The sequence below is a fragment of the Ictidomys tridecemlineatus genome, chromosome 10, assembly GCF_052094955.1.
Source record: "Ictidomys tridecemlineatus isolate mIctTri1 chromosome 10, mIctTri1.hap1, whole genome shotgun sequence".
NCBI lineage: Eukaryota > Metazoa > Chordata > Mammalia > Rodentia > Sciuridae > Ictidomys > Ictidomys tridecemlineatus.
This window is the reverse complement of record NC_135486.1, coordinates 115,925,319-115,950,557: the sequence shown is the minus strand read 5'-3', so window position 1 is coordinate 115,950,557 and position 25,239 is coordinate 115,925,319. Positions and strand designations below refer to the sequence as shown.

General features: G+C 51.2%; 3 protein-coding genes across 19 annotated transcripts; 2 read left to right on the top strand and 1 right to left on the bottom strand.

The window, feature by feature from the left end:
- On the bottom strand, positions 1-18,404 carry LOC101957053 (ribosomal biogenesis factor-like). 11 transcript variants are annotated; one of them, XR_013426854.1, is made up of 5 exons: positions 17,961-18,404; positions 13,549-15,245; positions 4,532-4,626; positions 1,740-2,562; positions 633-1,637 (listed from the first exon to the last, which is right to left on the bottom strand). XR_013426854.1 is itself a non-coding variant. In XM_005328481.5 (3 exons), exon 3 carries the CDS (start codon positions 720-722, stop codon positions 423-425), a length of 300 nt encoding a protein of 99 aa, XP_005328538.2. In that variant the 5' UTR covers positions 723-781; positions 1,567-1,637; positions 1,740-2,533; the 3' UTR covers positions 1-422. The 11 variants fall into 11 exon arrangements, 1 of the variants encoding a protein (XP_005328538.2); XR_013426860.1 differs by having other exon boundaries at positions 1,740-1,972; positions 17,961-18,403; XR_013426856.1 differs by having other exon boundaries at positions 1,740-2,078; positions 17,961-18,402.
- On the top strand, positions 18,111-24,097 carry Ache (acetylcholinesterase (Yt blood group)). 7 transcript variants are annotated; one of them, XM_078023817.1, is made up of 6 exons: positions 18,435-18,559; positions 19,641-19,825; positions 20,113-21,202; positions 21,559-22,043; positions 22,754-22,923; positions 23,030-23,348. In XM_078023817.1, the coding sequence occupies exons 3-6, from the start codon at positions 20,135-20,137 to the stop codon at positions 23,155-23,157; spliced, it is 1,851 nt and encodes a 616-aa protein (XP_077879943.1). In that variant the 5' UTR covers positions 18,435-18,559; positions 19,641-19,825; positions 20,113-20,134; the 3' UTR covers positions 23,158-23,348. The 7 variants fall into 7 exon arrangements, with proteins under 7 accessions (XP_077879946.1, XP_077879947.1, XP_077879941.1 ...); XM_078023818.1 differs by having other exon boundaries at positions 20,110-21,202; XM_078023819.1 differs by lacking the exon at positions 18,435-18,559 and adding an exon at positions 18,644-18,780.
- A 135-nt stretch (positions 24,098-24,232) lies between these two features.
- On the top strand, positions 24,233-25,219 carry Ufsp1 (UFM1 specific peptidase 1). The gene has a single exon (XM_005328478.5). The coding sequence runs from the start codon at positions 24,665-24,667 to the stop codon at positions 25,112-25,114; it is 450 nt and encodes a 149-aa protein (XP_005328535.2). The 5' UTR covers positions 24,233-24,664; the 3' UTR covers positions 25,115-25,219.
- Positions 25,220-25,239: the final 20 nt, after the last annotated feature.

Here is a 25,239-nt window from a genome sequence, read left to right as displayed (position 1 = left end):
TTCAGATGAAAGACTGGTTTATTTAATCACATACCTGACTATCCACATAACAGAAAATAAACCAGGATCTTTATTATACAAAGTTAAATTTTAAAGTAAATCAAAGACATGGGGGGTGGGGGAGGAGACATGTAAAAACCCTAGAGGAAAATTTAGGAAAACCAATAATGCATAATTTGGGAGCTGACAATTTTAATCAAAAAAAGAAATCCAAAAGCTTAAAAAATAAAAATCACAATCAGACATAGCCTACCACATTTAAAAGAGCAGATTGTGGCATAAAGTTACCAAACAATACAATGTAGACCAAAAAAAAAAAAAAAAAGATAAGTTGGGGAAAATAATTTCTTTCTCTTTTTTTTTTGTATAAAACATTTAATTTATTGGTCTTTTGAAGGGGAATTTGATACATCACCATTACATTACAACTGAGCCATTAATCTTGTAGCTTCATCAACATTAACTGGTTCATTTTCATGATGCTGAGGACTCAGTTCTTTCTGGAGAGGTTCCAGAGAAAGGCCTCTTGAGAAGTGTGCAAGTTCCTTCTGTATGTTCACAAAAGCTTTATTCACTCGGTTAACTTTTTCATTATTCACAATGTTTATCTTCTTAAGACTAGTAGTAACTGGTTTTGCTTTGTTTTTAGCCTTAAAGTTTTTTTGGCTAGCTATGTGAAATACATTCCGGGACTTCTGCCCTCTTAATTTGTTCTTGCCCATGTTCTCTCACCAGATCTTCGATACCAACATGCAGCTGCTCAAGCTCCAGGTGACGCCATCTGCAGGCACACAGTTCAGGAAGTTCCGGTGGGAGGATCAGGGAAAATAATTTCTAACATGAATAACTGGTTCTTTTAGAGTTAATGGTATAATCTTGCTGGTTACGTAAGAGTCTAGTGGTAGTGGACTTATGCTTATGATATAGGGATCCCGAGTTAAATGTTTTTTCAATAAGGTTTTTCAAACTTCTATTTCCGTGTGCAGTTTCTCCCCAACCTGCCCCTGCCCCACGTTTCTGTTTCTCCTTCCTTGTTTGGTTTGGGTGTACATGGTGACACCTAGAGAAAAAATGACCACTTTGCACCCAAATCTGGGGAACCTAAGATCACAAAGTGGCATTTCAAGCAATAGCCAGTTCTGCTTTTAACTTTCTTATTGGTCATTTCATTTACCACTATCACTTTGATATAGTTTCCACACGTTTCATCTTGAATTTATATGATGAATGCATCATAATCAATGTCAGTGTGGGGGGACAAGAGCTGGCTAGTCTCTGTTTGAGACATAACTTTATACCCTATCACTCCTGAGTCTAATGGATATTAATAGCCTCATAAATTGATGTCTGAGACTGTGCTTTGAGAAGGATTTGCTCACATTAAGTACAGATTAATGAGTGTCTTCATTTATAGATTTATGAGGTTGAAAAAACTTCAGAGAAGGCTGTGCAAACATTTCTCATATGGTCATTGTTTTCCGGCATTGCATAAAAGGCAGACCAGGGCAGTCTGAGGATTTTTCTGAAGGTTCCAAGTCAAACTGAATCAGAGAAATTGGGTCTTACCTTTCTTTCTTTGATGTTAATTTCTTCTCTCTTACCCCATCTTCTCCCAGGGTGCAGTACCTCCCAAAGTCCTGTGGGCAGGAGCCTGTGTCATATTACTGTCCTAAAAATACCCAGGGTGGCACCGACCTGCTCCTTCCAGCCCCTCAGAATCCTCAACAGTACACACTCACCTAAAATAATGATGGACGCTTCAGACCAAAACAGAGAAATTAAAAGGACATTCTGTTGAGTATTAGATATCAAAAACTGCCATTCTCAGTTTTTACTTCCTGGGAGTTGTAGCCTTGCGACTTCCAAATTCTTATTTTGGTTTTGTTGGGGTAGCGGTGGTTGGTACTCGAAAAGTGCTCATTGCCAGGTACTCGAGGCATACACCTGTAGTCCCAGATGCTCAGGAGGAAAGCTGAGGCAGGAAGATTATCTGAGTTCAAGGCCACCCTGGGCAACTAGTGAGAACCCATCTTTTAAAAATGGAGGGAGGAGGGGAGAAAAAGGAGAAGTACTGGAGACTGAAATGGAACACATGATATTATATGCATTTATAAATATGTCAAAATGAACCCCACTATTATGTATAACTATCATGCACTAATAAAAACATTAAATAAATAAAAGCCAGGCACTGTGGTACATGCCTGTAAACCTAGCAACCCAGGAGGCTGAGTCTGAAGGATCATGAAGCAAGGCCAGCCTCAGCAACTTAGCAAGACCCTGTCTCAAAATAAAAAATGAAAAAGGGGAAATGGAATTAGTAAATCAAAGATCTCCTAACAAAGAAAATCCCTGGACCTGATGGCCTCACTTGTGAATTCTTCAATTCTCAACCTGTTCCAAAAAGCTGAACTCATTCTAGGAAGCCAGTACAATCTTGATATCAAGACAAAGGAGGGCTGGGGATGTGGCTCAAGCGGTAACGCGCTCGCCTGGCATGCGTGTGGCCTGGGTTCGATCCTCAGCACCACATACAAACGAAGATGTTGTGTCCGCCAAGAACTAAGGAAAAAATAAATAAATGTTAAAATTCTCTCTCTCTGTCCCCCTCTCTCTCTCACTCTCTCTTAAAAAAAAAAAAAGACAAAGGAATGATAAGAAAAGGAAACTACGCAGCAACGATATTCCTTATGAACGTGATGCAAAAATCTTCAACGAATACTAGCAAATCAAATCGGCAGTATGTGGAAAAGATTATACAATGTGACCAAGTGGAATTTATTCCTGATTCAATATGTTGAAAACCTATCAGTGTAATATGCCAGTTTAACAAAATAGGGGTGTTCAACCTCCAGGCTGCAAAGACCTCAAGCACACTGTTCAGGATCCCAAAGATAGGACTCCAGGACTCAATGAGAGATTTTAGACAGTTTATTACTTATTCACTGGTGGGCAGTAGTGCCAGGATGCCTAGGAGCTGGGGGAATACAGGCTAGGTCACATGTCCACTGCACAGGTGCTTTCCTCAGATGTTTAAAGAGTACATTCCCTTACTTTACAACCAACCTCACTCTTCTAATCCTCTCCCAAGGACTGGGGGAGTGGCCAGCTCCCTCTCCATTTCCCTAGTTACCACATTTTTTTTAGAGACCTTATCTCATCTCAAGGTACATTTTTCCTGGGCACTGGTAAGTGTTTAACCCAACAAGGGGGATAGGGTGGGGAGGGAGAGCTACATGATCACCTCAATTGATGCAGAGAAAATGCTAGACAAAATTCAATACTTTCATAATTAAAAAAATAAAAGGACTCAACAAACTAGGAACAGAAATGAACTATCTCAAAATAATAAAAGCCATATATGAAAAAATCACAGCAAACATTATATTCAATGGTGAAAGACTGAAAGCTTCCCCTCTGAGATTAGATACAGGGCAACAAGGCCCATTTTCCACTTCTATCTGACTAATACTGGAAGTTCTAGCAAAGCAATTAGATAAGAAAAAGAAACAAAAGGCATACAAATTAGAGAGGAAGAAGTAAAATCAACTCTGTTTGTAGATGATCTTTTTTTAAATTTTTTTTAGTTGTAGATAGACATAATATATTTGCTTTTATTTATTAATGTGGTAGCAAGGATCGAAACCAGGGCCTCATGCATGTGAGGCAAATGCTTTACAACTAAGCTATAACCCCAGCTCTAGATATGATCTTATAGTGAGAAAATCCTAAAGATATCAGGCACGGTGGCACACACCTGTAATCCACCCTAAAGATGCCACACTATTAGAACAAATCAATGAATTCAGCAAGGTATCAGGATCAATACACAAAACTCATTTGCATTTCTATACACTAACATTGGACAACATGAAAATGAAATTACAAAAACAATTCTATTTATGACAGTATCAAAAAGAATAAAATTCCTAAGAATTAACTTAGCCAAGAAGATGGAAAACTTATACAATAAAATTGCTGAGAGGCTGGAGGATTAATTCAGTTTTAGAGCACTTGCCTGACACACATGTGGCCCTGGGTTCAACACCCAGCAACACACATACACAAACACACACACACACACACACACACTGAAACAAAGAAGTCACAAATAAATGGAAATACATCCCATATTCATGGATTGGAAGATGTCAATACTACCCAAAGCAATATACAGATTCAACACAATCTCTATCAAATGCCAATTTTTTTTTCATAAATAGAAAAGCTCATGCTAAAAATTGTAGGGAATCTTTGGGATCATGAATAGCCAAAAGTGAATCTTGAAAAGGAAGTGTGGAGGACTCACATTTCCTGATTTCAAAATCTATTACAAATCAAAAGTAATCAAAACAGCACGGTACGTGTAGACAGATGCACAGACCAAGGGATTGGAATGGAAATCACAGAAATGAATTCTCACAGTATGGTCCATTTTTGACAAGGACACCAAAACCATTCAATGAAAAACAGTCTTTTGAACATGTAGAGCTGGGGAAATTCACACATAGGTGTAAAAGGTTGACATTACCTAACACCACATTCGGAGATTAACTGGGCGGGCATGTAGCTCAGTGGTACAGCACCTGCCTAGCACACCAGAAGCCTTGGGTTCAATCACAAGCACTACCAAAAACAAAAAGAAATTAATTCAAAATGCATCAAAAACCTAAATATAAAATCTAAAACTACAGCCAAGTGTGGTGGCACATGCCTGTTGAAGGGAAAGCGAGGAATGAGAGGCCGAGACCAGGCAGAGATACACGAGAGTTGACCTGTCAGAGCTGAAATAAAGGCCATCTGTCTGAAGGTGAGAGAGCAAAACAGGCTTGGGTTCTGGGACTTTTGCAGGGCAGGCTCAGGAATCAGAGCCTGTTGGGTCCTAATGCAGGCATTTAGGGGTTGGGTTGGTAGGAGGGAGTGGTGAGCCTTTCTCAGAAAGACCCTTGAGCAGGAAAGCAAAACTTTTTCCTTAAAATGGTGGCTGTCACTTAAAATGGCCATCCAGATGTTAAGCAAGGACCTTATATATACTGTACCACAATTTTAAAAGTGAGGGCAAAAGGCAAAGAGCCCATTTGTTTTGCATCATGTTATCCAAGTTTCCAACCACAACCTGGGTTTTGCTCCCTGACCCTCCAAGGCCACCTGGGGAAGTATAAAGGGTGTGCAGCACCTTGAGGGCCGTGGGCACTGTACACACTCTGTGTGACTGTGACCTGCCAGGCAGGGGCCTGTCATTCCTGTGTGTGCTGTGTATTGGCTTCTCTATTTCCCCAAGTGTGCTATGGCAACCACCTGGGAGGTTTTGAATAAACACTATTTAATGAATAAATAAGAAACAATAGAATATTTCGAAGTAAATGAGAGCCCAAGAGAATACTCAAATATAACCCCTACTATGGTCTGAGTGGGGTTTATGTGTGTCCTCTGAGGCTTTCTGTACTGGAAGCCTCATTCCTGGCATTGAGGGGTGGTGTGGGCCCTCTTAAGGTGGAGTTCAGTAGAAGGCAATTAGGTCACTGGGGTCCCTGCCCTTATAATAATGCAGTTCTCCTGGGACCTTAGTCCTTGAAAAAATGAAGACCACTGTTATAAAGGAACAAGAACAAGACTGACACTTCCCCAGGCTCTCTGGCTTCCTGTCTCTCCCCCCCCCCATTTCTCCCTCCCACATACATTCTCACTATTGTGATGCCATCTGACCTGAGGTTGTCACCATAACTGAGTTGATGTGCTAGCACTGATGCCCTTGAACCTCCAAAAACGTGAGCTAAATAAACCTCTTTTCTCTATATATTACCCAGCCTCAGGTGTTTTGTTAGTTTGAAATAGTCTATTGTTTCTTATTTATTCCATTGATTAAGACAGTCCCTGGTAATTGCTAAATGCCATGTACTGTGTTTCACTGAGTGCCAGGAACTGTGTTAAGGGTGCATTCCTACTCACAGAGGCCCCTGGACATGATGATAATTATTATTATCATTTTTATTATCATCAGTCTCATCGTACAGATGAGGAAACAAAAGAGAAATTAAGAGGCTTCCTCAGGCCACACACCTTAGGCAAGTGGCAGAGGTCGGGTGAGAATGGACAGTCTCGAGCTCAAGTCCATGTCTTGGGGGCCATGCTTTGCTGCTCTTCTTCAGAAGAGACCTCAGGAAACTTAAGTTTTATATTTGGGGGTAAGGTAGTCATTTATAGAATTAAACATAGATGTTTTACTAATGAAAAAAAGACACAGAACAACTCCCAACTTCATCTACAGTGTTGGGTGGCGAGAAGAGCCAGGAGCTGGAACTCCAGCTCAGCCTCTCGGGAGCTGTGAGGCCTTGGGCGAAATGGTGAGCATCTCTGAGCAACAGCTTGTTTAAATGGGTACTCCCTCTGGAACCAAGGAAATGCAAGAAGTCATTTCAGTCCAATGCCAGACTCATAATGTCAAGATGTCATATGTAAACATCCAACAAGAGTATCACAAACTATGTGCTCAACAAACGGTCAAATATTTATTTTATTTTAAAAGTAGTGAAGACATTATGAAACTCGACAACGTGAAAATCATATGTATTGTTATTTGAGAGGAAAAAAATTAGAAAGGTATGTATACTGATTTTCTCACCTTTCACGCTAGAGACCCATTAATATCACTTAAAGCTGATTAAACAAGCAATAAATGTATTAAAATATTTGACTGTACAAAGGAACAATAATTAAACCGGACACAGAGGAGGGGAGGGACCTGGAAAAAGAAAAGTATATTGACCACATTATTTCTCAAAAAAAGAAATAAACAGAAGAAACAGAGTCAAGCCTATAATAGAAATCATACTTATTGTAACAGAAACCACTCGTAACAAACTTGAGATATTCCATATTATCAGAAAAAAAAAACAAAGGTTGGAGGCTGGGGCTCAGCAGTAGAGCACTCACCTAGCATGTGCAAGAGGCTGGGTTCTATCCTCAGCACCACATAAAAATAAATTTAAAAAATAAAGGTATTGTATCCAACTACAACTAAAAAAGTATTTTAAAAAATACACAAAGGAAAGCATGGACCACATAATGAGAGTATTTTAAGTTATAAAATAAAAAGCATTAAAAAAGAGAAAAATAGCTGTCATATAAATAAAAGAAAATAAATTAAGCTCACTTTTTTTTTTTTCTGGTACCAGGGAATGAATTCTGGGGCATTCAATCACTGAGCCACAGCCTGACCCTTTTTTGTATTTTATTTAGAGACAGGGTCTCGGGGCTGGGGATGTGGCTCAAGCGGTAGCGCGATCGCCTGGTGTGCGTGCGGCCCAGGTTCGATCCTCAGCACCACATTCAAACAAAGATGTTGTGTCCGCCGATAACTGAAAAATAAATATTGAAATTCTCTCTCTCTCCTCTCCCTCTCTCACTCTCTCTTTAAAAAAAAAAAAATAGAGACAGGGTCTCACTGAGTTGCTTAGGACCTCACTAAATTGCTGAGGCTGGCTTTGAACTCGGGATCCTCCTCCTCAGCTTCCCGAGCCACTGGAATTACAGACGCATGCCATGGTGCCCAGTGAGTTTACTTATTTTTATAAAAGACTTTAGGCTAGGCGCAGTGGCAGTGGCAGTGACTGTGATCCCAGAGACTCAGGAGGCTGAGGCGAGCCTTGGCCACTTATGAGACATTGTCTCAAAATAAAAAATAAAAAGGCCTGGGGATATGACTCAGTCCTCAGTACCACAAATAATAATAATGGTAATAGTACATACATATGTACATACATAAGACTTTAGGGGCAGGGAGCAGTGGTACAGTCATGTAATCCTAGGAACTCAGAAGGCTGAGGCAGGAGGATTACAAGTTCAAGGGCAGCCTCCACAGCTCAGGGAGACCCCATCTCAAAAAAAAAAACAAGAGGGCTGGAGAGGTGGCTCAGTGGTACAGCACCCCTGGGTTCAATCCCCCATACCAAAATAAATAAATAAATAATGCCGTGATGCTTATTAATTACAAAGACCAAAATAATACTGTAACCACACAGCCGAGGGGTTGGTAGATGCACCCTTAACCAAGCAGCACCACAGGTCATGATCCTGGACCTCACCCTCAGATGTGCAGAGAAGGGCCCACTATGCTTCTGGAGAGTTTTAGACAGAAGTTTATTACCTGAACCTAATCATAAGCAAATACAGGACACAAGCAAATGGAAGGACAACTTACAAGATAGCCAACAACTGCTCTTCCCTGTGTCAAGGTCACGAAAGACAAAGAAATACTGAGCAACTGTCCAGATTGAGATGATGGAAAGTGGGAATGTTTTTGTTAAAAAGGGAGAAAATAAAGAATGAGGACCTCTGTGTACTAAAGTGTAACTATCCTTGAAATATGTCACTAGGTTAAAAATGTGCAAAAGTCAGTGGGGTCAACTGTCAGCGCAGCTTGGCTACCCTGGAGGCTGGGCCAAGAGAATCGTGGGGCAATTTAGCCAGACCCTGGCTGGGGACGGAGCTCAGTGGTAGAGCATCTCTGGGTTCAATTCCCAGCATTTGGGGAAAGGGGAGATTTTTTTTTTTTTTTAACAAAATCAAGTGCAAAACAAGAGTGTCTTGGTCCATTTTTCTCTTGCTAATAGCACAACACTAAAGACTAGCATGTTATAAAGAAAAAATGCTATCCTGGCTCATGGTTCTGGTCCAAGGCCAAGGAAGCTTGTCTAATGACGGCCTCACTTGCTGGCAGAGTCCAGCTCAGACCATCGCTTGGCAGAGACGCAGCCAAACTGGCTTTAAGGGGACCCAGTGCACATTTAACCTATTAGCCCATCAGTTCATTAATCTATATCAAATGAATGGAATAATCCATTCATGAGGACAGAGCCCTGATCACCTTGAAGGGGATCAAATTTCAACATGAGTATAAAACCCCAGCATTCAGTGTATACAGGAGGCTATAATTTATGTGGAAATATAGGCTGGGGGAAGAAGGATCTATTGAGAAATGCATGTTACAGAACTAACACATGTATCAGGCACAGTGGTGCATACCTGAAATCCTAGCAGCTTGGGAGGCTGAGGCAGGAGGATCACAAGCTCAAAGCCGACTTCTGCAACTTAGCAAGGCCCTAAATAACTCCAGTGAGACCCTGTCTCAGAATAAAATTTTAAAAGGTATGGGGTTCAATCACTGGTATCAAAAAAAAAAAAAAGAAAGAAAGAAAGAAAGAAAAAAAGAACTGACATGGGCTGGGGATGTGGCTCAAGCGGTAGCGCGCTCGCCTGGCATGCGTGCGGCCCGGGTTCAATCCTCAGCACCACATACAAACAAAGATGTTGTGTCCGCTGAGAACTAAACAATAAATATTAAAAATTCTCTCTCTCTCTCTCTCTCTCTCTCTCTTTAAAAAAAAAAAAAACTGACATGTAACCTTGCTCCTAGGGATGAAAACGAAGGTCTTTTATCTTTATACCTTTTGAGGTTTTTTTTTTTTAAGAATTTTTTTTTTTTTTTTTTTTTTGTGGTGCTGGGGATTGAACCCAGGGCCTTGTGCATGCAAGGCATGCACTCTACCAACTGAGCTACATCCTCAGCTCAAGAATTTGTTTTATTTATTTATTTTTAATGTGGTGCTAAGAATGAACCCTAGGCTTCACTCAGGCTAAGCAAGTGCTTTACCTCTGAGCTCCAACCTCAACCCAACCTTTTGAGTTTTAAGAATCCATTACTGTCCAAAGAAATAAAAGGTAACATAAATCACAATCCCCAGCCAGGAAATGACTTGTCTCACTCTTCTGAGATCCTCAGCTCTTACTTGCCTGCGGTATAGACATCTATAGTGTGTGCGAGAGAGCTGGGAAGGGGTCACTACTGAACTAAAGAGAGGGTGTCCTTCCCAACCAGAGAGCCCAGATGCTATGAGTTGGTCCACTGCCTGCTGCAGCTCCCACATGCCAGTGGCCCAGCCTCCCTGCAGCCTCAGTCCCTCACCTGGACCTGCTGGGACCCTTCCCAGCACACAGGTGGGAGGAAGCCCCTGCTGCTGCTCCAGGCCCCCACCCCACCACTGTGGCTGAGCCCCAGGCCCAAGCGATCTGGGAGGGGAAAGGCAGGGCAGTGGGGTGCTGGCCAGGGGGCTGGAAGTGCTTATGGTGGCAAGACTGCAGCTCCCACCTTCCTCTCACCAGGGTTCCTGTGGTTCTGGTGTCCTCCTTCCCACCTCCTTCCTCTCCAGGGGACACTGGGGCAGGGTCCCTATGCCCTTGAACCTCCACCCTTGAGAACTGAGCCTCTGAAAATGGGTTCCTCTGGGCAGAGGGCAGGATCTCCACAAGTGGTCCCTGAGGAAAGAGGGGTCAGGCAGTGGTGGGGCGACAGGGCAGGGGTGGGGCGACAGGGCCCTGACAGACAAAGGCTGCCCTGGGCTCAGGCTGGGGCGAGGCTGCACAGGCTCAGGAGTCTCCTACCAGTGACTCTCCAGCCACAGGGGACATCGTGGCTTGGATATGAAGCGTCCTCCCAAAGCTCCTGGGTTAGTGCAGAAATGTTCAGAGATGAAATGACTGGATTGTGAGAGCTGTGACCCTATGGGTCTCTCCTGGTTTGAATGCAACTTCCTGGGTGGGAACAGTGGGCAGGTGGGGCGTGGCTAGGGAGGCAGGTCACTGGGACTGCCCAGGAAGGGGACATCATCCTGCCTCCTCCCCCCTCTCTGCTTCCTGGCTTCCATGAAGAGTAGCTTTCCTCCCCACACCCTTCCACCATGATGTTCTGCCTATGCCTGGGCCCAGAGCAGTGGAGCTGGCCCACCACGGACTGCACCTTGGAAACTATGAGCTGAATTTTACTTTTCCTCCTTTGAGTTGTTCTTGTTGGCATCTTGTTCACAAGGACTAGAAGCTGAACGACCCAGGGAGGTCAGCATCCCCTGCCCTCAGCCCCTGGCCTGGCTGAGGCCAGCCCTGTCTTGCTAGGCAGAGAGGACTCCGGGCCTGGAAGTCAGGGGAGGTGCGAGGCCCCAAGCTTGAGGAATCCGCAGAGGCCCTGGCTCAGCCTGGGTATCCTGGTGCCTGCTCAGCCTCGTTACACTGGGACACCTCTCACCCCAGTCCAGGATGGCTAACAGCTCTGACGTGCTGGGTCCCCCTCTGAGGCCATAAAGGAAGAGAGAAATAGAGAGAGAGAGACAGACAGACTGACCGATGGAGGATGGCGGGAGAGTTAGGAAGGAGGGAGGAAGGGTACCCAGGAAGCATGAGAGACCCACACAGGGATCCCCACAGCCCTCTTTTTAGAAAGAAGGGGCTGGGAGAGCCTGAGAGATCCTGGGAGGTAATTTTCTGAAGTCACAGACACAAGGGGAGGTGGCTCCAAAGCATTCCAGTTTCAAGGTCAGAGTTCTCACCCAAAGTCTGGGAGTCCCTCTGACTGACCAGCTGAAAAACTGAACAAACGTGGCATCATAGTCTACAGGTAATGTCCCTAGACATCACTGTTCATTTTCCGCCTGTCAAGTTGCAGTGGTGACAGGGCCTGCCCTCAGGGAAGGTCTGAGGGAGGAGGAAGTGAACAGTATCCAGGGAGCGCCTGGCTCAGAAGCTCCCAGGTCCCCAGACCTACACTAGATCTAGACTACTCACCAAGCCCACCCTGGTGTCCCTGATGTCACAGACATTCACCTAGAGGCTCCAGCTGGCCACGGGATGGCTGGCCACAACATCTACCTTGCAATGAGTCTGCACTGTCCCCAGGGCCAGGCGTGGGGGATCCCAGACAGGTCCTCCCACTTCTATGCCACCCTGTATCTATCTACTACCCAGTGTCCTGGAACCACGCCCCAGGTCATCTAAGGAACATGTGCTTCCGGCCTGGCTCTCACTTGGCCAACTGATACCTGCAGGCCAGCCAGGACCAGCCTGGACAATTTACAGAGCTTTCTGGGTGTCAAACTGTGATAGCTCCTAGTGGGACCTCGCCAGCTGTACCCAAGAAGTCATCCTAGACGCATCGCTGACTGTAAACAGAAACCGCGTCAGGGCTGGCTGGGGCCTGCGGGAGGTGGGCCAGCGGGCCAGGGATGGGCCAGGGCTGGAGTCCATAGGGAGTTCCTGGAGGATTCCAACACCAAGAAGACCAGTGGCAACCCAGAGTTCAACTAAACTACATACCCTGCCCCCCCACCCCCGCCACCCCCGCCATGAGAACTATTAAATAAAGCTCAGGGGCTATATGAAGCCAGAGACCACAAGTTCAAGTCCAGTCTGGGTAACTTAGTGAGACCTTGTTTCAGAATAAAAAATAAAAAGGGCTGGGGATGGAGCTCTGTGGTAAAGGGTCCCTGGGTTCAATCTTCAGTACTGGGAGGAAGAAAACAAAAAAGGTCCAACGGTAGTCATCAATCCTAAGCTCAAGGGTATGAAAACCCCACACCTCCTGCCACCTTCAGCTGGAAAAGGAGCTTGAACAAGCAAAACAATGTTTTGGGTTGCTTTGTTTTATTTTTTAGGTAGTAAGGATTGAACCCAGAGGTACTTTACCACTGAGGCACACCCCAGCCCTCTTTGTTTTTTTTATCTTCAGACAGGATCTCACTAAGCTCCTGAGGATGGCTTCAAATTTGTGATCCTCCTGCCTCAGTCTCCTGATCTGCTGGGATTATAGGCCTATGTCACTGTGCCTGGCCGCAGAAAGACCTTTGATGAATTGCATAGGCAATAATGTAAACTGTAGTTCAGCAATAATAACTAATAAATTTATGAGAATTATAAAAAATTATAAAATTATGAAAAGTAAGACTGGGCAGAGACAAGTTTTAAAAATGTATAGAATGCTTAAAAGCAGCAAAAGAGAGAAAGGTTGGGCTGGGGATGTGGCTCAAGCGGTAGCACGCTCGCCTGGCACGCGTGTGGCCCGGGTTCGATCCTCAGCACCACATACAAAGATGTTGTGTCCGCCGATAACTAAAAAATAAATATTAAAGTTCTCTCTCTCTCTTTAAAAAAAAAAAAGAGAGAGAGAGAAAGGCACAAACGGAGTGGATGAGCCCAAAGGAGGAACCATCCCATCCCATGCGAAATGATGTTGCTTAGATCAGGTTTGAATTTGTGGGCGTGTAATGCTGGGGATGGAACCCAGGGTCTCACACAAGCTAGGCAAGCACTCCACCACTGAGTTGTATGGCCCTAACCCTGAATTTTGGGACAAGCTGAAATAGGGGAGACAGGAAAGGGTGGGCAGAAGGAGGAGTGTCCCTTATGTGGCCTCGGGCTCCCCACCCTGCTGAACAACAACCCTACTACGTCAGAGAACTAGAGAATTACCTCCCCAGCAGCCACCCAGCCCTAGGCAGGGAAGCCTGGAGCATTCTCTGCCTGAGCCAACCCATCTGCACTCAGGGATGGTGGAAGGAGCCGAATCATGGCCCAGGACCACTCTAAGGCCCTGTGACTGCCCTCACCCCTCCTCAATACCTTTGTGGGTCTCTGCTCTGGATGCTCCTCCTCTGGGAGCCCCACAGGTCCCAAACAGCACCCTCAGTGGACAGAAATGCTGTAAACAAGTTAGTTACAAAATACCTGGCAGTGTCGCAGGAGAACCAGTGTGACCTGGAGACATCACCAGCGGGGAAGGTGGCCACAGGTCATAGAAATGCCGGAGGCAGAGGAATAGGGGGGATTCATGAGTGCTTCTCATTCCTGCACTGACAGAGGCAAAGGAAGGTGTCATGGGATTTGGCAGACAGCGGCTGTTACTCCTTCTTCCTAATACTAGGACTTCCAAATTTCAGAAGTACACAGTTATCAGAATGAGGACTACCTCTTGGAACCTCCTTCACGGCCGTTACGACCTTAGAATCATGATCTGGCCAGCAGATGTAAAAATCAAGTGCTATGTGTAGTAACCAGGAAATGTCTGTAAAAGGAGAGAAGAAGTCTTTCTTCAAACCTTCCTCCTTCCTTCCGGCTGGAATGCAGATGTAATGGCTGATGCTCCAGCAGACATCTTACACCATGCAGGGCCGAAGATGGTGAAGTTAACAAGACATTGTGTAAGAAAACCTGGTCCCTGGTATCGACAACACTGAGCCTGTCCTGCAAGGCTAACTTCTGGCTCTCTTTTATGTAAGAGAAAAATACTTTCCCCTTATGTTTTGCTTAAGCCATTATTATTTGGGTTTCTGTCTCACACAGCTGAACTGAATCTTTACCAATAAATGGAGATGAGAATACTTTTTGTTAGCAGAGGTGGCACAAGGACTGTAAGAGAAAGGGGGAGGGGTTCCCTGAACTGGCAGAACTGAGGACAGAAGCCTGGTTGATTCTGGGATAAACAGAAGTTGTGAAAGAGGACATTCCTGCAGAGACAGGTGGAGGGTAGGCGCCCCTGAGACTGCCAGGAGGGGCAACGTTGGGCCGTGTGGTTAAGTTGCTGTAGTCGGAGGCAGGCCAGGTCCCTGTGTTGACAAAAGGCTGGGGAGAGACCCAAGCTAGGAAGGATTGTTCTGGAAAACTCTGTCCATGTTTTCGCTTGTTTGTTTTGTTCGGGGCAGATTATAAGAGCTTTGTGCTTTTTAACGTGGAGGAAGCTTGGTGGTATAGATGAGGCTATTTGACACTTCTACAAAGAAGCGAGTTCAGACTCTCATAGAATAGGAACATGGGCTTACACACATAGATGTCATTCTTATCCAAATCCAGCTTCCTGCTGGGGCACAGTGGTGCATGCCTGTAATCCCAGCAGCTCTGGAGGCTGAGGCAGGAGAATTGCAAGTTCAAAGCCAGCCTCAGCAATGGTGACGTGCTAAGCAACTCAGTGAGACCCTGCCTCTAAATAAAATACAAAAAAAAAAAAAAAGGCTGGGGATGTGGCTCAATGGTTAAGCGGCCCTGGATTCAATCCCCGGCACCAAAAGAAAAAAGAAATTCAGCTTCTTCACTGCAAGAAGATTCACTCTCTGAACTTTTCTTTCAGTCTCTTCATTTTCACCATCAAACACCAGAAGGTTTCTCACTGCCACTGCTGGAACACTCACTTGAACCATCTTGACCTACCTGGCAGGTCTCGGGTCCCTGGCTACAAGTCAGATATTTTCGGATGATACTTCACTTTCCTGGGCGCCAGAGGCTTGTGTACCGTTCCGCTGAGACTGCACTGAAATGGTTTCAGAATCCTTGACACCAGTGACACTTAAAGGACAGGCTTCAAATGTGACATCATCTAGGCCCAGGATAGATGACAACCTGGCGTCTAAAACGTTGAGAGTTGTTTCAATCTGTTGGATCCAAAGAGAAAGGTCTGTTGGTTTCTCCTCACAAACAGAAGAAAAGTCAAAGTGCACCACAAACTGATTTAGAAATGCCACCAATCTATTCTGTTGAACAGGTGGCACCTTGGTCACATCTATGCCTGAACCCATGAATGGAAGCCTGTCTCATCTCCCTACCTGGTGGGGGACCCACTGCCTCTCAGGCCTTCCTACTGGAAGGAACAGCTTCTCCCCTCTCTTCATTTGGCCCCTCTATCCACCTTTTATGACCAAGGGCAAATCCACATCCACCGGAAGTCCTCATTACTTTCTAGACCACCCTCTTCCTACTGAGCCATATAGCCTGTGGCTCCTGGAAACGTCAGTATTAGACTAACCCTGGGGCCACATAGTCCAGCATAACTCTTCATGTGGCCTCAGACCACCTTCCCAGGACCTCCCTGAGGATTTGCTAAGAATATTGACTTTAGAACCCTACCCAACACCCTATGGACCAGCCCCTGGGCACAGCTCCCATGATGCTGATCTATTCTCAAATTCAGTTGATTGTTCTGGGAAAACTGAGGGTCATACAAGAAGCATGACTCTCCAGAGTTTCACTACCAGTCAGCAGAGCACTGGGCAAGCTCCCAGGAGTCAGGACCTCCAGTCCAGGGCTTCTTCCAATGCATGTGAGGATCACCCAACACCAGCAACCTTTATCCTGAAACTTCTGGAAACGGGGGGGGGGGGGGGGATCCCTGCAAAATTAAAAACCCTCTGAGATGAGCGCAGCATCCTCATGGTGTCCCCATCCTCCAACTGGTAAGACAAACCGTAAGCTAAAGTCACCCTGGTGGCCCTGGGCCCATTTCCCAGAGCACAGCAGGGCTCCCTGAAGACTCACACACTCACCGCACTGGACTTTCCATTCAGGAACAAGACGCCCTCCTCAAATCCCAACCTCTTCTCTACAGGGGGGACATTACCTGTTCCTCCATCTTGGCTGCCTGGGCAGCCCTGGCTCTGCACTCCCCCAGCCTGGCACTGGGGGAACGTGCTGATGTGAGCCACAGCACCCCCTTCCTGTCCCTAAGAACTAAGAACTTCATCTCCATTTCTCTTTCTCTCCTGCTCACTGACCTCCCTCAGTTTCTGAGAAGACAACTAAGTTCTGACTGGCTTCAGAACGCTCCACAACCCACCCCTTCCCCACTGGTTCCCCACAGGGACAAGCAGGTGCTGCCTCCAGCCCGCACACACTTGGGCACAGTTCCCTTGAGCTGAAACCACTTGTCTCAACCCAGTTGCCTCAGCCAGGGATTCCGGCCCACACTGGCTGTCTTTTCCTTGACTGGGCAGCAGCAGGCTCAACACTGCCCTCTCCCAGAACCTGTTCAGTCCCTTCACTTGCTAAGTCACCTAAGCTATCATTATTTGGTGATAACACTGGGTGATAAATTGTCCCTACCCTCCCAGTCTCCACCACAAAACCTGGCAGAGGCTTTAAGGTGCCTGAAGAATGGAGCCCGAACTGGCACGGTGGCATATGCCTATAATCTCAGGTGCTGTGGAGGCTGAAGCAGGAGGATCTCAAGTTTGAGGCCATCATGGGCAATTCACTGAAATCCTAAATCAAAATGAAAAGGACCAGGACTATAGCTCAGTGGTAGAGCCGGGATGCGAAGCCCTGGGTCCCATCACCTACACTGCATTAATAAATGAATGAATGAACGAAATCAGAGACCCAAGAGAGATGATGAGAAGTTGTCCTCCGCCCCCTGCCCGGTCCTAGACTCCGGGACCCGAAAGGCTGCCTTTGGCGCCATCTGGCGGCCAGGGCTGCGGAGCTGAGAGCAGACCCCGCGCAGGTATCCCGCGCGGCCTGCGGGGGCGGGTTCCCGCGAGCCCGGGGGAGGGTGTTGGGTACGGTCCCGCTTGGAGAGCCAGCTCCGCGTGGCCCAGGAAAGGCTCGACTCTGGATTCAGGCGGACCCGCCACTCTCCGCGAGCCCATGAGACCCGGTGCCTTCGTTCCCAGTTGGTGGCGGACGCAGACCAGGGATGCTGTGGGACGCAGGGCAGCCAGAGAAAGCATGTGCGTGCGCGTCCCCCGCCCCACGCAGCGCCCCGCACCGCCGCGCGCGCGCGCGCACGCATGCCCCGACGCTCGCCCGCGCCGGCCGGTCTCCCAAGCCACGGCCCGGGAGCTCCCCGGCCAACGGTCCCGGATAAGCAGGCGCTGGCACTCGGCGAACTCGCGTGGGCACAGTGCCGCGTCCCGTTTCCACTGACACCTCGGACGCGGGGACCCCGCCGCGACAGCACCTCTCTCATGGACGACCCCATGGAGGGAGGGGCGCGGGGGTCTGTGCGGCTCAGGCCCGCTGGAGCAGGCTGGGGGCGCCCGGGCCAGGCCGCTCCCACCTGCTGGCCGCGGCGACCAATGAAAACTTGGCCTGGTGATGTCATGCCCCTGCCGGACCTTGGTGACGAAAGTCCGAGGTCACCCGTCTGGGGACCAGCGCAAGCCCACCCGCAGGGGTTCCGGAAGTTTCCACTGCTGCAGCGGAGTGCAACCTCGCCCAGCAACCTTGAGCGTGTCACCACATTGGCCTTCCTTCTGGGGTGTCCCCGTGTCACCTCTTTCTTCCCTGAGGGTCTCCTTTCCCCGTGGGAGAACCCCTGATTTCCATCAAGATCCCACAGGTGTCCCCTCAGCCCCAGGAGTGCCCCATGTCACCTTTTCTCCACCAGTGCCACCCTGAAGGAGTCCTCAGTCACACTTTCACGTGTCGCTCCTCCCATGCCACCCCTGGATGTGTCGGGGCCAGAGAGGCTCAATTATTCAACCCCGCGTCCTAGCAATAACTTCCGAGCCTGCGCCGAGGCTGTCAGTGTGTGGGTCCGTCTGTGATAGTCGGTTTATCTCTGTCACTACAGGAGACTGTCGCCTGCGTGTGTGTCTATCTCGGCAGGCTTCTGTCCGTCTGTTTGTCACGTGGGTGTCTGCTCCGCCGCTGCGGGTCTTCAGGTCGCGCCTGTCACGGCGTGTCTGTCCGTCTGTGGGCGACTGTCACTGGAGTGCGTCTGGGCCCCCCGGGTCCACGGGTCTTGGCTCAGAGGGAGGGAGAAGGAGGGGAGGTGGCAGCCCAGGGCAGCGGGGAGGGGCGGGGGCGGAGACAGTGGGCGGGGGCGGGGGCGGGCGGGGGCGCCGTGCGGCCCAGAGGGGTGTGTGCGGGGGGCCGGAGGCGGCGGCTGCCAGAGTCGGCTCAGCCTGCGCCGGGGAACATCGGCCGCCTCCTGCTCCCGGCGCGGCCTGGCCCGGCTCGGCCGCCTCAGGTGAGTCTCCCGCCCCGCTCGGGACCCTCCCCCAGCCGGCGGCCACTCGGCGTGCCGGGGACCGTGCGCCACCTCAGCGATCTAGGCCTCCAAACCTGGCGCCCACCGCGCCCCCGGGCCTGCCCAGCGGCGTCCCCCGCCGCCCCGCACTCCTGGGTAACTCTTCCCTCGCCGCCGCACACTTACCGAAGCCCTCTGGGCCATCCGCTGCCTCTCCAGAGGTTAGAATTCCTGTGGGACCCCCGAGCGCCCCTTCCCCGCTAGCCCCAAGTCTGAGACCACTAGAAGATGCCCCCTGTTTGGGGCGGACCCCAAACTGCGCAGGTTCCTGGCGCCCTCCTGGATGCCCCTATACCCAGAGTGGAGCGACCCCAGAATCCCTGCGCAGAGCCCAGCCCAGGCCCCCTCCGAGGCCTGGGACCCCCTCCCGCGGAGACTCCGTCTCTATTTTGGGGGAAGGGGACGCTCAGCGGAAGCCCCGAGTTATAATTAGCCCCACTCGGGTTTCCTAGTTAATCTCCAACACCACCACCAACCCCCAGCTCAGGGAGACAGGGCTGGATGAGGGGTGACCGCCGAAGAGGGGGGAGTTCCGACCCGGGGAATTTTGATCCCTTGGCTGGAGATGCCGGAATCGCAGCAGCTGCTACCCCAAAATAGCGCCCCCGCCCTTGCGGCCGGGGATCTCCGGAGCTCCGGGAACACAGGCGTCCCGGCTCGCCCTTCAGGCCCCTGTGTGATACCCGCGAGCTCCCAGGCCCCCACCCCAAGTTCCCGGCTCCCGGGCTCGGGGCGGAGAGCGCAGTCCTCTTCTCGGTCTCTCCTGCCCCCTGCCGGCAACAGCGTGTACTGCAACGCCGGACGGATAGGGTCTCGCATCCTGGGGTCCAGGGCCTATGAGCCTGTTCGCTGGGAGTAGGCAAGGCGGGGTTTTGCTGATGGGAACCGACGGGTACCAGCGCGCGATGCCAGACAGCAGATGGGGCGAGGCAGGGTAGGGCAGGATGTGGAGTAGGCAGGATTTGGGGTGCTCCAGGATCTGGAGCTCCCACACCTTGAATGTCCAAACCACTTCCCCTAGGGCCAAGAGCGCTGGCCAACCCAGGAGAAACTAGGGCTGTGCCTTTAGGCCGCGCAAGTTCCCCCAGCTGGAACCGCCCGTCAGTGAGGGCCCCGCCCCTGTCCTGTGGCCTGTGCGTGGACTGCGGCCTCTGGTGCCCGCGTTGCAAGCACCCTGCCCAGCCCAAGCCACAGAGCCAGAGGAAGGTGAGGGCGGTGGGCCCCACGGGGCCCTGGAGGGTATGCATTGGCAGATCTTCTCTCTGTTACCTGCATTTGTCTGGGTGTGTGTGTCTGCCTGCTCTGTCCCCTCTTGCCTGTCTATGTCCTTGTCTCTGCCTGTCTTCTTCCCTCCCTTTATTTTTCTCCTCCTCTTGCCAACCTGCCCCACCTCCTCTGCAGCAAAGAGATAATCCTTGGGCAAGATTGTTACCTAATCTCCTCCCTCCTGGCGGCCTGCAGCCTTTACCCTTTGCCTTTCTTTCTCCCAGCAGACGACCGCCTGCCCTGGCAGCCATGAGGCCCCCGTGGTGTCCCCTGCACACGCCCTCCCTAGCTTCCCCACTCCTTTTCCTCCTCCTCTCTCTCCTGGGAGGAGGGGCCGGGGCTGAGGGCCGAGAGGACCCAGAACTGCTGGTAACTGTCCGTGGGGGTCGGCTGCGGGGCATCCGCCTAAAGGCCCCTGGGGGCCCCGTCTCTGCTTTCCTGGGCATCCCCTTTGCCGAGCCACCTGTGGGGCCCCGCCGCTTTCTACCACCGGAGCCCAAGAGGCCCTGGACAGGGGTGCTGGACGCTACGACCTTCCAGAGTGTCTGCTACCAATATGTGGACACCCTGTACCCTGGATTTGAGGGCTCCGAAATGTGGAACCCCAACCGTGAGCTAAGCGAGGACTGCCTCTACCTCAACGTGTGGACACCATACCCCCGGCCTGCATCCCCCACCCCTGTCCTTGTCTGGATCTATGGTGGTGGCTTCTACAGTGGGGCTTCCTCCTTGGACGTGTATGATGGCCGCTTTCTGGCACAGGTTGAGGGGACTGTGCTGGTGTCCATGAACTACCGAGTGGGAGCCTTTGGCTTCTTAGCTCTGCCAGGGAGCCGAGAGGCCCCAGGCAATGTGGGTCTGCTGGATCAGAGGCTAGCACTGCAGTGGGTGCAAGAGAATGTGGCAGCCTTTGGGGGTGACCCAACATCGGTGACTCTGTTTGGGGAGAGTGCAGGCGCCGCCTCAGTGGGCATGCACCTGCTGTCCCCACCCAGCAGGAGCCTCTTCCATAGGGCTGTGCTGCAGAGCGGTGCACCCAATGGACCCTGGGCCACTGTGGGCATGGGGGAGGCCCGCCGCAGGGCCACACTGCTGGCCCGCCTCGTTGGCTGTCCCCCGGGGGGTTCTGGTGGCAATGACACAGAGCTAGTAGCCTGCCTGCGGACACGGCCAGCTCAAGACCTGGTAGACCACGAGTGGCAAGTGCTGCCTCAGGAAAGTATCTTCCGCTTTTCCTTCGTGCCTGTGGTGGACGGAGACTTCCTCAGTGACACACCTGAGGCCCTCATCAATGCTGGAGATTTCCACGGCCTGCAGGTGACTAGTGGCTGTCAGGGGTGGACTGGGTTCCTCTGGGTCTCACCCACCCTGCCCCTGCCCTGCCCCCCAGGGAGCTGGGGATGTGGGCTCCTCCAGACCCACTCTCAGAGGTCCAGGCTTCCAGGCCCGTGGCCATCCCCTCCCCCTGAGGGCTCAGATCCAAGGGTGGGCAGCAGGGTGGAGAGGACAGGAACTGTGGGTGCATTTCCTTTTTTTCTCAGTCCCTTCCCCAATCTCACTCTTCCTCCGTGGTTCTGGGTCTATAACTGTTCATCTCTCTGGCTCTTTGTTTGTCTGTTTCTTTCCACCTGTCTGTCTGTGCCCCTTCCCTCCATCCTGTCCTCCACCCCCAGGTGCTGGTGGGTGTGGTGAAGGATGAGGGCTCCTATTTTCTGGTTTATGGGGCCCCAGGCTTCAGCAAAGACAACGAATCTCTCATCAGTCGGGCCCAGTTCCTGGCTGGGGTGCGGGTCGGGGTCCCCCAGGTGAGTGACCTGGCGGCCGAGGCTGTGGTCCTGCATTACACAGACTGGCTACACCCTGAGGACCCGGAGCGCCTGAGGGAAGCCATGAGTGCGGTGGTGGGTGACCACAATGTCGTGTGCCCTGCGGCTCAGCTAGCTGGGCGACTGGCAGCCCAGGGGGCCCGAGTCTATGCCTACATCTTTGAACACCGTGCCTCCACGCTCTCCTGGCCCCTCTGGATGGGGGTGCCCCATGGCTACGAGATTGAGTTCATCTTTGGGCTTCCCCTGGACCCCTCACTGAACTACACTGTCCAGGAAAGAATCTTTGCCCAGCGGTTGATGAGATACTGGACCAACTTTGCCCGCACAGGGTCAGCAGCACTGGGAAAGGGAGGGTCTCTGGGGGTTAGGGGAACAGAGGGAGCACATAGAGGAAAGGCAGGAGAGGAGAGCAAACTTTCACAAAGGAAATGAGACAAAGGGGAAGAGTGGAGAAGACAAAGAAGACCTAAAGAAGGCAGGGCCTCCTTCAGAGGAAGACAAGAGGTAGATGATCACGGCCAAGACAAAGGAGTTAGGAGTGGAATGTAGTGTAATGTAAATTGGACCAACAATGATTTTCTCCCTCTCCCTCTCTTTCACACACACATACACTCACACACGTCATGCGGGCACAAACACCAGTTTGTCTTAAGAAGAGGGCAACAAATCTGGCATCAAAGCCAAGGTGCCATGTTTGTAGAGACAGGACAGCATCTGGTTACACAATAAGAGCTCAATAAATCCTAGCATTTTTTTTTTTAATGGGAAAAGACAAAGAGCAGAAAAACTGAGGGAAAGGTACAAAAGAGACGAAATGCAGGAAGAAAGGGTAGACTCCTAAATGACGGGGGACACTGGAGAAGGAAAAGAAAGGGTTGGAGCTGGGGTGGAAGGGACGAATGGTGGCCCCCAAGAGGTTAAAGAGAGCCCAGAGTCAGTAAGGGAATGCTTCCCGCACCCCCCACCCCGTCCCCATCTTCGTTCCTCATCTGGGAGCCACAAGCCTGAATGGGACTGAGTCTTCCCTTTCCTTCCGCAGGGACCCCAATGACCCGCGCAACACCAAGGGCCCGCAGTGGCCACCATACACTGCAGGTGCGCAGCAGTACGTGAGCCTCAATCTGCGGCCGCTGGAGGTGCGGCGGGGGCTGCGCGCCCAGGCCTGCGCCTTCTGGAACCGATTTCTACCCAAATTGCTCAGCGCCACTGGTACGCAGGGGCCAGTGGGCAGGGGCTGGGAACAGGGGAGAGAAAGGGGTCGCAAAGAGAAGGGAGTGGGAGCCGGCTGGGTATAACCCCTTTCTTCTCCCCCCAGCCTCGGAGGCTCCCTGCACCTGCCCAGGCCCCGCCCATGGGGAGGCTGCCCCGAGGCCCAGGCCCGGCCTCTCCCTGTCCCTCCTCCTCCTCCTCCTCCTCCACCTCTCCCGGCTTCAGCGGCTGTGACCAAGGCCTCTTCCCCCTCCGGCCATGGGGGGCCCCTCCTCTTATGCATGGTCGGACCGCGGGGAAAGGCCCTTCTCAGGGACCCAGCGCCCCCTCACTCCTCAAACCGAGAGACACAAACTGGAAAGTCTCAGGGACCCACACACACGCCTTTGTTTACGTGGAAATGAAAAAGTCATATATATATATAATTATCCTTTGGAGCTTGAGCCTGATGTTGGGGGCAGAGGGAAGACCCGGGGTTGGATAACACCCCCACCCCCTCCAGCGGGGCTATAACCGTCAACCATTTCTGTCTCTCCTCTCTTCCCCACCAACCCGTGGATCCTCCCCACTCTGATCCTGTGTGTCCCTCCGGTCTTCTGGTCGTTTCCTCCTCCTCTCCTTTCTACCATATTCCTCTGGCCCCGCCTCCACCTTCATCCTCCCTCTACTGTCTTTCCTGATTCTCCTGATCCTCTTTCCACCATCCCACGTGGCCTCCTACATTCCCCGTGTGTCCCCCCCCCCGCCCTGCGCTCACGCCCCTCCTCCATGTCCGTTCCCCAATCTTCTCGATGTTGTCGTCCTCCCACCACTTGCCGGGTGCCCTGGCCGCAGACACGCTGGACGAAGCAGAGCGCCAGTGGAAGGCCGAGTTCCACCTCTGGAGCTCCTACATGGTGCACTGGAAGAACCAGTTCGACCATTACAGCAAGCAGGATCGCTGCTCAGACCTGTGACTCCGGCGAGACCCCACGTCCCTCCGCCCCGCCCGGCCCCCTCGCTGTATATATTATTTATTAAAGGGCTGGGATATAACAGACCAGCCCCAGCCCCTGCCCACCCGACCCCGAATCCCCCCGGGGTTCCCCCTCCTCTGCATGTCTCGGGCCGAGCTCCCTCCCCCGCGGTGCCTTCGCCCCTCTGGGCTGCCAATAAACTGTTACAGCCACCGGAATTTGCGAGATTGGGGAGCGGGAGTCGGGGCAGAACGCCAGGATCACCGGGGCCGACTTGGTAGAGGAGTGGGGGGCTGGAAGACGCCTAATTCGCCACCTCCGTAGTGCTGCCCACGGCGCCTGCGCTTAGGGCCCCGCCCCCGTCCCGCCGAATCTCGCGCCTGCGCAGTGAGACTGGCGGATCGGAGCACCAGTGTATGGTGGGAGTCTGTGGGTCTGGCTCTCCTGGTGGCTTCGATTCCGTCCCCGCGCACATCTCTGGGGCCCGTCCTGCCTGCAACTAGCCCAGCATCTGAGGCTGAGAAAGCATTGGAACCCGGAGTTCCCCCTGCGCCGCTGAAAAGACGCATCTGGCCGCCCTGGCGCCGCTGAAGGACGTCCACCTGGGCCTAGCCCCGCCATGCCGAGGCGGCGCTCGCCTGGCCCTCCTGTCGGGCCACTACCTCTACTATCACTATGGTTGCGACGGGCTGGACGACCGGGGCTGGGGCTGTGGCTACCGTACTCTGCAAACGCTATGCTCGTGGCCAGAGGGCCAGTCTACAGGCGTACCTGGATTGGACGCCATGCAGGCGGCCCTGGAGGATATGGGCGACAAGCCCCCAGGGTTCCGGGGCTCCCAGAGCTGGATCGGCTGCGTAGAAGCCAGCCTCTGCCTCGCACACTTCGGAGGGCCCCAGGGGCGCCTGTGCCATGTGCCCCGAGGAGCAGGGCTTCAAGGGGAGCTGGAGAGGCTTTACTCACACTTCACTTCAGGCGGCGGCCCAGTGATGGTGGGAGGGGATGCGGATGCCCAGTCCAAGGCCCTGCTGGGAGTCTGCCTGGGCCCAGGCACCAAAGCCTATGTCCTGATACTGGACCCTCACTACTGGGGCACTCCAAAACACCCTAGTGAACTACAGGCTGCCAGGCGGGTTGGCTGGCAAGAGGTAAGCACAGCTTTTGACCCCAACTCCTTCTACAACCTGTGCCTGACCAGACCTAACTCTGACAAGAATCAGCACACCCTGGACTGAGACTGATTGCATAAATATGCTCTTATTTACTTCCCAGAGGTGTCCCAGCAGAGTGGGACTGTCAGCATCAAAAATAAATAAAGTGGCAAGGCCCAGCTAACCTCAGCCCCTGCTAGTGTCTGGGA